General features: G+C 39.0%; 1 protein-coding gene across 7 annotated transcripts in view; it reads right to left on the reverse strand.

The window, feature by feature from the left end:
• The window catches only part of EPRS1 (glutamyl-prolyl-tRNA synthetase 1), a 39,243-nt gene extending 28,030 nt beyond the window's left edge, over positions 1-11,213 (reverse strand). For 5 of the 7 annotated variants that reach the window (XM_037406024.1, XM_037406022.1, XM_037406019.1 and 2 more), the window contains exons 1-6: positions 11,082-11,212; positions 8,466-8,550; positions 4,054-4,153; positions 2,113-2,269; positions 803-942; positions 59-153 (exon numbers count right to left, since the gene is read on the reverse strand). In XM_037406024.1, coding sequence (XP_037261921.1) covers positions 59-153; positions 803-942; positions 2,113-2,269; positions 4,054-4,153; positions 8,466-8,550; positions 11,082-11,127 — 623 coding nt within the window. In that variant the 5' untranslated portion in view covers positions 11,128-11,212. Of the gene's footprint in view, positions 1-58; positions 154-802; positions 943-2,112; positions 2,270-4,053; positions 4,154-8,465; positions 8,551-11,081 lie in introns of all 7 variants that reach the window. The other 2 variants (XM_037406018.1, XM_037406017.1) reach the window with 1 other exon arrangement.

Raw genomic sequence — 11,213 nt, forward strand, 5'->3', positions numbered from 1 at the left:
TTTTAAAAAAAAAAAAAAAGCACAGATAGAACCTTCTCAAATCATTTGTGTTTCTTACCCACTTGCTTCAGGAGGAAACCTTACAATGACCTTTCCCATCTCGGCACCAGGAAGTTCAACAAACTTCCCAACATCTGCTTTCTTTTCTGTTGCCTTGAAAATAAACAGAGACATACTTACAGAATGCGTTAACTGTATAATCAGATATAAAACTCTAGATAACACCTTTTGCATCAAAATCTCCTTTCAAACCAGAAGACAAAAAGCTGCCATACTGGACCCCAAATACATCTCTTCGCAACTTTCACATTATTCATAGTACATTAAAACAAGATTAATTCTGGAGTTTTAAATTTTTCTATTACCAAATTTGATCCAGGACTGGAAGTCCCACCAAGTTGTTTCATAGAAGAAAACAGATGCTAGCCAAGTTCTTATATTAGTGTTCTTAAAATGAATGTGATCAACAAGTTCAATCAACTAAAGACTGCAATCTTTGCAGGTCTATCTGGATTTCAAAATCCTCTTTAGAAAGAGCAAACAATATAACTAAAGAGAAGTGCTAATTAAGAGGTGCGGTGCCATTTTTAAATTATTCCATTTAAGCACTGGACTACACCACTCATGCCTTTCTAAACATGAAAGTGACAGCTTTATTTTTAAAAAAGAGTTTACAAAAATTGAATTTAGTCTACAACTGATTCTCTTTAGCTCTTAAATCTCTAACTTAAAAAAAAAAATCTCTTATAGTGTATTCACACAAATAAAGCTAGTCTCTCCAGAGGATCTGAGTACATCTTACCATTTTAGCCGTTGGTTTACCAGAAGCCCACTTGGCTCCTACTGACTGAAAAGCGTGCTGTGCTTCAAGAAAGCCATACCATCGCTTTGCATGGACAGGAGCTTTGTTTTGCTGTAATTGCTCTTGCCATATGTTATTATCTGTTACAAAACAAATAATTTTTCAAGCTATTAAATTAGAAAAATGGAATGATTACCAACAGCAATTTTTAAGAATAAAAAGATTATGATTTCAAAAAAAAAAATCTACTTATGCTCACTTCTGAAAAGACATTTAGTCACGGGGACACAAGTAACTCTAAAGCAAATTAAATAAACTCTTCCCAAACCCAAGACATACTGCATTCTTTCTTGGGTTCATCAAAGCAGAAGGTGGGAGCAACTGGGGAACACACATTTTTATTTGTATCACCCACCTCAAAATTAATAACAACGTTATTCAAGACAGAATTCAAGACATAAATGTAGGATATCCCTCTAGTGTGACTACATTTGACGTTTTCTAAGCTTTATCAGATGTACCAATAATACCCTTTATTTCTAAGGGGCTGTATTTCCACAGTCTAATTTTCCAGGAACACAACCTCACTAGAAAGATTCTGACAGAGAAAGGAAAAAAAAATTATGAAAGAAGTACACTCCCTTCAGATTTCTCTCAAGAGCAGCAACTTTGAAAAAATACCAAAAGATGTTAGCTTTTAATCTTGAACAGGCATTTTACTTTCAAGAGGAAGCTGGTTATAATGAATGGTAGATTGACACCTATCAACTTTAGATACACATCTAAGAGAATATAAAACCCAAACCCATAAAAACAGATCATCAAAGTTTCTTTTAACCTCCAAAGGGTATTTCACAGAGTAACGTAAACCTCTTTTAATAATTCAAACAAAACACCAAAGAAATTTCCTCTATTCAGAAAACGTCATGGAAAGGTCTGTGTATATAATTTTACTCTGGATTGCAATATAATTTAAATATTTAATCCAAAATTTTGGGCCACAGCAAATTTTCATATTTAGGCAACACGTAATAAAAAGACACTCTTAGAGTTAACACAAAAGAAATTACAAAATTCCCATCAATGATTACATCTCATAAATTTTCAACTATAACAACCACTTAAAAAAAATTCTAGTGTTTCCTATACTATTGCCATCACTCGCAGTGCACAGGCCAGAGCAGTATGCACAATAGTATACAGTCTGGCACACAGCTAAGATTTGCTACTGGCATCCAGAAAAAGGTAAATTGGAGACTCCTGGCATACACCGATTGCAAGCCAGTGAAAGTGAGAACATGCAATGATACCTTTTAGTACAGCCCAGACACACAAGTCTGCAAGACTCAGAGAGTTTCCGACCAAGTACGTTCTTAGAGACAGACAGTGGTTGAGCTCTTGGACTGCCGAAAGAAACTGGCTGTCTGTAGACAATTTTGTAGCACTAAACTCCAGCCAGTGGTCAATCTAGTTTTAAGTGACAAAAGATAGTCAAAGTTACAACAGGAGTAAGAAAGTAGCTTGTTAAAAAAAAAAAACAAAAAAAAACAAAACAGAAGTAATATACAATCCATTTAATAGCTGAACAGAAAATACTAACTGGAACATAAATATATTGGGCAATAAATCACAATATATGCTTAAAGAACATTTAAAATAACATATACTGAAAGATTCACCCAGAACTATACTAAATGATTAAATTTAATTTTTTCCTTCAGGATGTATTCAAACTGCTGAAAATACTGGCTTTACTGAAGCTATTCCCACTGGTAAAAATAATCAGTGGGTTTTATCACACAGAGTATATAATAATCTTCATTATCCTTTAACTATTTAGATACCATATTTGCAACCTATTTGATTTTCCTGGTACTGCTATTGCATAAGTACACCATTTTCCCCTCAGTCCCTATCTTCTCTGCCTCATCTCCTTCTAGATTTTAAGAAATCTAATCCCTCCTCCGTTTCATTTCCCTCCCCTCTCTCCTGCAAAACAGTCTTCTCCTATAAAATGAAATGTATCTTGATCCATAAACAAAGAAAAATCAAGAATCAGGCTCTTGGTTAATAATGTAGCCCTGTCTATAAATTGAATCCTTCAATCCTGGAAAAGGCTAAATGTCTCTGTCCCTATTTCATGTGCAAGTGTTTTAAACCGCATCAGGAATCCTTCCAACATTCAAGCCAACGTGGCAGGCACAGATGTAATTACACCACCACAGAATTCATTTCAGTCATTTGCAGTTATACTTCAAAATATTTCCACCACAAATGCAGCTGTCACTGTAATTCTCAAATTACAACTTTATTTTTGAAAGATGCAGAAGTGAATAAGTAGTATTTTATCAAAAATACCAGTCTAGAAAGCGTGTTTGCAGAGCTCTTGGGTCTTAAGTTAAAAGAAGGGTTTTGGTCAGAAAGTTTAAATAGCAACAAAATAACCTACAACTTCTTAAATACCTTACAAGCATTATACTAAGACACACTTCCCTTGAGACCAGCTATAAGGGCTGAAGAATGATTACTACTAGCCTCAAGTAGTTGAAGAAAAGAGCTAAATCAAGACCTTCAGTCCCTCCCCAGATCTCAGAGGAAACAAATTTCAATTTATCTGTAAGTTTCAGCTACCAACTTAAAATTCAGCATACGATTATTCTGAGCTAAGCTCAAGCTGAATTCCCTCTCATATCATACTCACAGTTCCTAATAACTTTTTGTAACCTGTATAACCAAGGCAGACCAAAGAAGTTCCCTCTTCGGCACAAAAATTCTGATGCCCTCATGGCATCATGAGGGAAGCGTTACAGAATACAGGACCATGCAGGAGGGAAGAGTCCATCTGTGTGGTGATGTCTCAACACATTTCACTGAATAAAACTGGGGTCAGGGGTTTATCCATCATATACAGCAAAAACTAATTCAGTAGTGTTCCTTGGTGTTACACTAAGTGTTACAAGGTAGCAACTGATGGCAACAGAGCTGAGGAAAGTGAAGAGGGAAAACTGCAGACACCACCTTCAACCTGAGTTAGTGAACTGTCAGGTTAGGAGTTGCTCTTGCAGGGGTGGAAAAGGGCAACCCTTTCAAAGCTCAGATTTACAACTCTTCTTTATAAGTAGGAGCAAGCTTAAGAAAATGAAACCTCAGCATCCCATAGCTGGAAACAGTCTAATAATAAAATGCAGAACAATAGACACAAATTCAAAAAAAAAACCAAAAAAAAACCCAGATGCATGACTCCTTCTCACCTCAGTGTGTTCCAACAGATTCAAACCATACAACCCAGCAGAACCAGCAGCTCTTGCCAGATAACGAGCTATTGAATTCACATCTGTAAATGAAACATGCCTAAAAAAAGAAAGAGGCAAGATAAAGATATATTAAATTACTACCTCCAGTTCAATTTCAATTTTAATCATACACATAGTTGAAACAGGTGTAAAACAAATGCAAAATAATTTCTGGGTGAATCAACAGGTATCAGATCACCAGAATAAAATAAAAAAAATAATCTAACAAAAGGATATATTAATCTTTGATTTGCTATCACCAGATGGTACAACAAGCTTCTAAACATGAAACAATTTTGGTCAGACAGAGAAAAATCAAGAAAATAAAACTCTAATTATACTTTCAAAGAATAAAACTCTCCCCACATCTGACAGAATGCAGAAGTGTAACCTGAGCTACATATTTTCCAGAATATAAGCAGCTAAATCAATATTTGTTTTCTTTTCTTTTCATACAAGAAGGCTGCCTTTGAAGGGGATTCCTAGAGAATCTACAGAGGAAACAAGAGGTCTCCACTACGGTTTTAAGGGCTAGCATCAGGGTTAAAAAACATGTTTATTTGTTACTCACTTTACTCAATTCACACTTCATAGAGACTGTCCCCTGTTGAACAAACCTAGCTCTCTGTATTTCTGGTTTTTACCCAGTCTTCTCCAAATAAAAGGCTAATTTAAATTTGTTTTTCCCATTCTGCTGTTGGAAATTCTCAATAGATCCACAGGCGAAAGGCTCTCCAAAGAACATAGTTCTTTCTGTTTTAATCTCCCTTTCTACCTTCACATACAGTATTTCAAAAAGCTGCGTACTGTCAGAAATCTAACTTCAAACTCATCTAAGATAAATGTATTTTCATTAATATTTACTAAAGAGCGTTGGAAGAAAGATACATCATAACCATCAGTTCTCCAGATAATACTCATCTCCACAGTCCCACATAGGTGTAAATTACAAAATTAGAGCTCCAATTGCTTCTAAGCAAGCATTGACACCAACAAAAAGCATTCCTGTAAGTGTTCTGTTCCACTCAGTTTAATGGACTGAATGCTACACTTGTCCAAACAAGGTTTCATTTCTGTTCTGCCATTGTTCCGTACTTCCCATTACACCTATTGTGTCCTTTATAAAATCAAAAGAATTTTTGATAGCCCTCAAAAAGCCTTGCAAAAAATCAATGGAAGTTCTGGAGAAGATATAGAAGACTTCTTGATATATTAACAATTATAATGAGTCCTATTTTTAATACAAATAGATCAGCCAGTCACATTAACTGCACTAAAACCTAAGGAACTTTGTTCATTTGTAGTTTTTTTGCTTCTAGCTTTTCAAGCTTCTAGGATCCAGTATACAGAAGAGTCATAAAATATAACTAAAACCAAAAGCCACAGTGGAGGGCTAAACATACACAAAGTATGTCTTATTATAATTTCACACTTCTATCAGATTTTAATGAAGCTTTTTCAAACTTAGAAGAAAAAACATTTCTAACACACCTGCATCTACAGAAAGTGTATGAAAACTGAAGTTTTGTTTGCAGTAGTTCATACCAAACACATCCCCTTGATTACTCCAGCAAAACTAAATAAATACATGAAATGTAACAATGTTACTCTGACTAAAATCTAACTTGTGCTTAAAAAGTTGTTTATTTTCTTTGGGAAATAAAAGATCTACTTCCACCCAAACACAGTGCTAACTGGCCTCCTTTCTTTGAAGAAGTTAAAAAACATTAAGGCTGCTCCTTGCAGCTAGCGCCAGCTAACTCCAGGAATACGGAAGAATAAACCAGGGACAAGGTAATGTTACAGGAAAAGAGTAAGTTTCTCAAAAGCAATATAAAATGCCACGTAATTAAATACTAGGGCAAATATTCAAGAAGCAAAAGACAAGATGGTAATACTACTCTGAAGTATGCATGTGCTCACAAAAACCAGAAAAGTTGTACTGCAGTTTGTTATCTGATAAGATACAGCTACGCTAAAACACTCCATAAAGCCATCAGCAGTTAGCAGACCGGTTTATTTAGGAGCATGAAGTTTTGAAGCTAAGCCATCAAAAATAACCTCTAAAGTAAAATTAATAATCTCAAATTAGCGTTAATCTTTTCAGCTAACTAGCTGACAGCAAAGTTTCAGCTAGTTAGCTGAAAAGATTATCACCAGATTTTAACTGAACTTCAAAATATAACCCAGAAAAATAATAAATAAAATGTTCTCTCTTGTTTAAGTCAAGTCATTAGAACTAATGGTCTCCTGAAAAAAAAAAAGAAAAAAAATCAGCCTGAAATATCCTAAGTGAATTTCAAAGTCATGCCAAAATAAGATGGCTTCAGCAGAAATGATGCCATGAAATCCATTTACCAAAAGCATTAGTTGAGATATGAGTTCGGCTGATGCTTCTCAAGTTACAGATACACTTTTAACAGACTTTAAAATAGAGAATCAATTTTTAAAATTATCGTTCAACTGAACAAGAGAAGATTAATGCAATATTGAGGTTTGGAATAACTTTTGAAACGTAATCCAATGGCAGGGATGAGAGGACATTAACACACAAAAAATTCCATCTGATGGAACCATGATTCTAGATATTATCCACACATGGCCAAAATGCAGAAGAGCTTTTGCTTTACATTTCTGACAATTTCAATTACAGTTACAATGAGTGTTTTTGTAATGCAGTGGGAAGAAGGCATGGTACTATAAAATCATTTAATAAAATACTATTTCAAAGCCAAGTATGTAAATTTGTATTATTCCAAGATTATCCCTGTGTGTCACAGCACTTTTGGTATATACATACACACAATGCCTGAACTCCGAAAGGAAAACGGAACCAAAATCTGACTTAATGCAACTTAAGGGGAAAACTCTCTCATGCAATTAAAAAACCACCCAATTCACCCTCTTATGTAAGCTGTATCCCACATGTGCATAACACGCACTGAAATTTTTTAATGTTGTACCAATTCAGTCCCAGTACAACGTGCCACATTCCTCTGGCTTCAGTTCAAAATCACAATTCCATGCCATCACTAGCCACAGCAAAAGACAACACGTAACATGTAAAATGAGATTACAGTAAGGAAAGAACTCATATCTGAGTTCAAGTCCAACATTTTAAACAGAAAGCAATATTTGCAACCAGTAAAATAATCCTTATGATTGAAGATTGTGAATCATCCTGTGCTTTGATTTTTTTGTAGAAATATATATATAGTGGCACTCTTTCCCTGAGGTTAGAAGACAGCGGGAAAAGCTCAGTCTGTGTTAATTTAAGAGGATCAAGTCAGGATCTCTGCAACACAACATAAATATACTATGTTGTTTTTATAGCAATTCTATAGACATTCAGGAATACTAATTTATGATGCACTGGTGGCTTTAACAGCATCTTCTACTGAAATAGCTTACAAAATTGGAGTTTGTCAGCAAGTCTGTGAACAACAGATTTTCCCCCTGTTCTTTAAAAAAACAACCAGTATTCAAAAACTACACTTATAATCACTAATTCCAAACTCATCATAGTGTTAAGATGCTTTAAGTTAGGACTGCAATATTTATGGGTCAAAATATGCTCCTTACTGTAGACACTAGACATCAGGAAATTTCCACTGATATGTCACTGGTACTTAAGATATCAGGATATCTCCTCTTGATATATATCCAGGTATCTTACCTGATATGGAATCTAAGATGACAGTGCAGCTTCCCAAAACCAACAGCATTAGTCCTGCATTTCCGATATCCATACAATCGTACTCAGATCATAAAAACAACCTTCATGCCATAAACTTGGAAATATTTATTCCAATGGCAGAGTGGTTTTAGAAGGACAAACAATAGATTTCTACAAAAAATTCCAATATCCTTCCTACAGGATGCAGAAGGATACACTGGATAGCATGGCACAGTTAATTAGCACTTCTCAAGATAACATCATGCCTTCACTTATATGCAGCAGTAAACCCAAAATAATGCCATATAAACCTTTGGAATTCCTTTCATCACATATGTATAAGTCCAAGGAATCATGTATACCAATCTTGCCTAACATAAAACGGCCCTACTTTTGATAATCCATGGCACCTTCAAAAAGGCAAATATCTAAACACTGAAGTGACTGGTACAGCACAAATGATCAGAGGTATGTGAATGCAAATAAGAATACCAGAGCTCTTTCCTCAAAGATCAAGTTTAGAATATATTGTAAATGTTTTGCCTGTGCGACAAGGAGGCATCAGTAATGCAGCGATGAATAAAACCGTATTCTTCTCTTTCCTCTACCTGAAAAGGTTATTGTCAGTGTTACAAGCATGTGATTTTTAAAACTGCTGACCCAAAGCTAGAAGGAGAGATGCAAAGTCACTTACTCAGACACACGGAGGATGGTTTCTTTGCCTTCTTCCACTGAAATTTCAATATCATTCTTCACATGCTCTACCGTCAGCAGAACTCCTTTAAAAAACAAGAGAAAAAAATACTGAACTTTTTTCCAGGAAAGGTATCTTTCATAGTAGAAACAAAACAGCTATGTTTCTTATCAAATAAGACCAGGTGACTGAACTGGCTCCTTCAAGTAAGATTGCCCAGGGAAGAAATCAATGTTCAGTCTCATATGCAAGAGGCTTCTTATTCTTGGCAAGTCTTACAGCTCCAAATTGATTATGTCCAGCATACAATAACCTGCAGTGAGCTCAGCAAGTGTTGGCAGCAGTACATTTTGCTTCCTAAAGGTATTATAATATTAGTCCTGTCCCCCAATATATGTAGAGAATGCAATCAAATTGCTTTTAATTTTGAACAGTAATGTACTCTATCCCAGCCCTGATACATGCATCAAAGGAGATCAATTACTTTATATACCAGTGCTTTCTGAGCAAGGATGAGACTTTTTTTAACCCGATTTAATGTTTATGGAAAGATTAGCCATTCAAAACTCAAGAAATTCTATCCATGTAGAAGTGCAGGAGGGTTACACAGGCTTTTCAAAGTGGTTCACCAGTGACAATAAAGGATGGCCTCTAGAAGTAAAAGAATGATAGAAGTTTTTAGGCTACATCATCAACTGGAAGACAGCTCTGCCCACATCCAGAGAGGCTTGATGCAAACCTTCTCTGATCTTGATGCTCTATAGCACGACAGCAGCTCAAACAAAGCACTGAGCTAACTTGGCTGTATTTCTGGATTGGCTCTGGTCCAGATTCAGCCTGCTGAGCATAAGTAGAGGAGCTCATGTTCTTTTACTTTGCTCAGAAGCACATATAAAGACAGCAAGCTTTTGAATAGGCAGCTATTACTTAAATTGAACTAGGCAAAGAACTATACTCTAGGTCTCAAAAGGCATTTAACCTGCTAGTCTTCATGAAGTGTACGGCACACTATCTTCCCTAGAGCAATGCACAGACTACCCATGGCAGACGATGTTGTAAGCTATTAATACGCTGGCCTAAATACAAAGCACTGGCACTAGGAATTCCCTAGCTCTCACCCCTGCTCAGCTGCAAACCCTTCTTGTGGCATTAAGCTTTTATCCACAGTAAGTCAAGGTTCTTCTTCCCAACCCTCAGTTATCCATCTGTGAAAGTCAGGATGACATCCCTTATGCAATATGTTTGCAAGACATAGAAGTATTTTAATAACATGCACGGAAGTGCTTTGAAAATTACAAGTATTATGCACACCAAGCTATGTAATTAATACTAATGATATTGAAAGCTACTACACTTTTCCCAGTGCACAACTATGGTGAATAGTACGAGGTTGGAATGAATAGGATGAGTATGCTTGCCTTCTCAATACAAATGTTTACTCAAGTGTTTCATCTGTAATATGTGATATTTCTGACATAATTATGCAATCTCCTGAATTAAATCTCCAGTACCACTCACTAGCTATCAAAATAAAAGAATCCTCCAAAGCCCCTAAACCTATGTTAATCACTGCTCACGTTGCATCATATCTTTTCTAGCAAAGCAGCTCAAACAAGTATCAGAAGAAATGTTATTTAAAACTTATGTATTATTACTCTTTAAATCTGTAATTGTGCAGCTTGTATTCAACTCTGAAACGCACCTGGGAACGTCAGCATGAAAAAGAAATCAGTAAGATGAAGAACGGGAGGAAAATGTATTTTGAATATTGTAACAAAATGGAGAAATGGTATAGAATACGTATAAAAGGCCGTTTCCAGCTGGCAGAAAGTGCAATGAAGGAGGTTCTCAGATTTTTAAAGGTAAGATAACACCGAAGAACAGCGAGTAACTGAAAAAGCAGGATTTTGCAGTGCAACTTCGACCCTGCTCCCCAGGCGAGCCCAGCCTTAGCAGCAGATGAGAAGTGACAGCGAAAGCCAGCCGCGATGAGGCTGAGCTCAGACGCCCGCGATCCGACGCGGGGCTGCCCTGCAAACCGAGCCCCAGCCTGCCAAGTCACCCCAGGGGCTCGGTCTGCCGGCGCCGCGGTTGCTCCAGCGTGAGGCGGCGCTGGGCGCCGACAGCTGTCACCGCTACCCGACAGGCGGCCCGCGGGGACCCGCGGCGGGACCAGCCCTGCCCCGGCCCTGCACACCGCGGCCGGGCCCGACAGGCAGCCGGGCCCCGGGGCCGCCGCCTCCCCGGCGCCTCAGGTGCCAGCGGGACCCCGCGCGGGCAGCCCCGGCGGCCCCCTCAGCGCGGCCTGCTCGCGGGGACCGGCCCCCTCGGCGGCAGGGGGGTCGCCCTGGGCACCCGCCGGCCTCCCCGCCCCGCCCGCGCCAAGGCCGCAGCGGGCACACGGCGCCGGCCGCAGCAGGGCCGGGCGGCGGCGGCGGGACGGACGGACGGACGCGGGCCTCCCCTCACGCCTCGCCCGTCCTCATACACGGGGACACGCGGCGTCGCATGATGCAACACAGCGGCCCCGCCGCAGCCGGCCGGGCGGTGAGGGGGCAGCGCCCCACCGGGCCCCCCCCGTGGGAGCAGGGGGAGCGGGGCCCGGCCCGCACTTACCGAGCGGGGGGCTCCCCGCGCTGACGGTGAGGCTCAGCGCCGCCATCCCGCCACCGCTGCCGGCGCCGCGCCGGAACCAAAGGGGAGAGTGGGGCGGGGCGCGCGGCGCCGCCAGCTCGGCAAGGGCCACCC

Source organism: Falco rusticolus, chromosome 12 (assembly GCF_015220075.1).
Source record: "Falco rusticolus isolate bFalRus1 chromosome 12, bFalRus1.pri, whole genome shotgun sequence".
Classification (NCBI taxonomy): domain Eukaryota; kingdom Metazoa; phylum Chordata; class Aves; order Falconiformes; family Falconidae; genus Falco; species Falco rusticolus.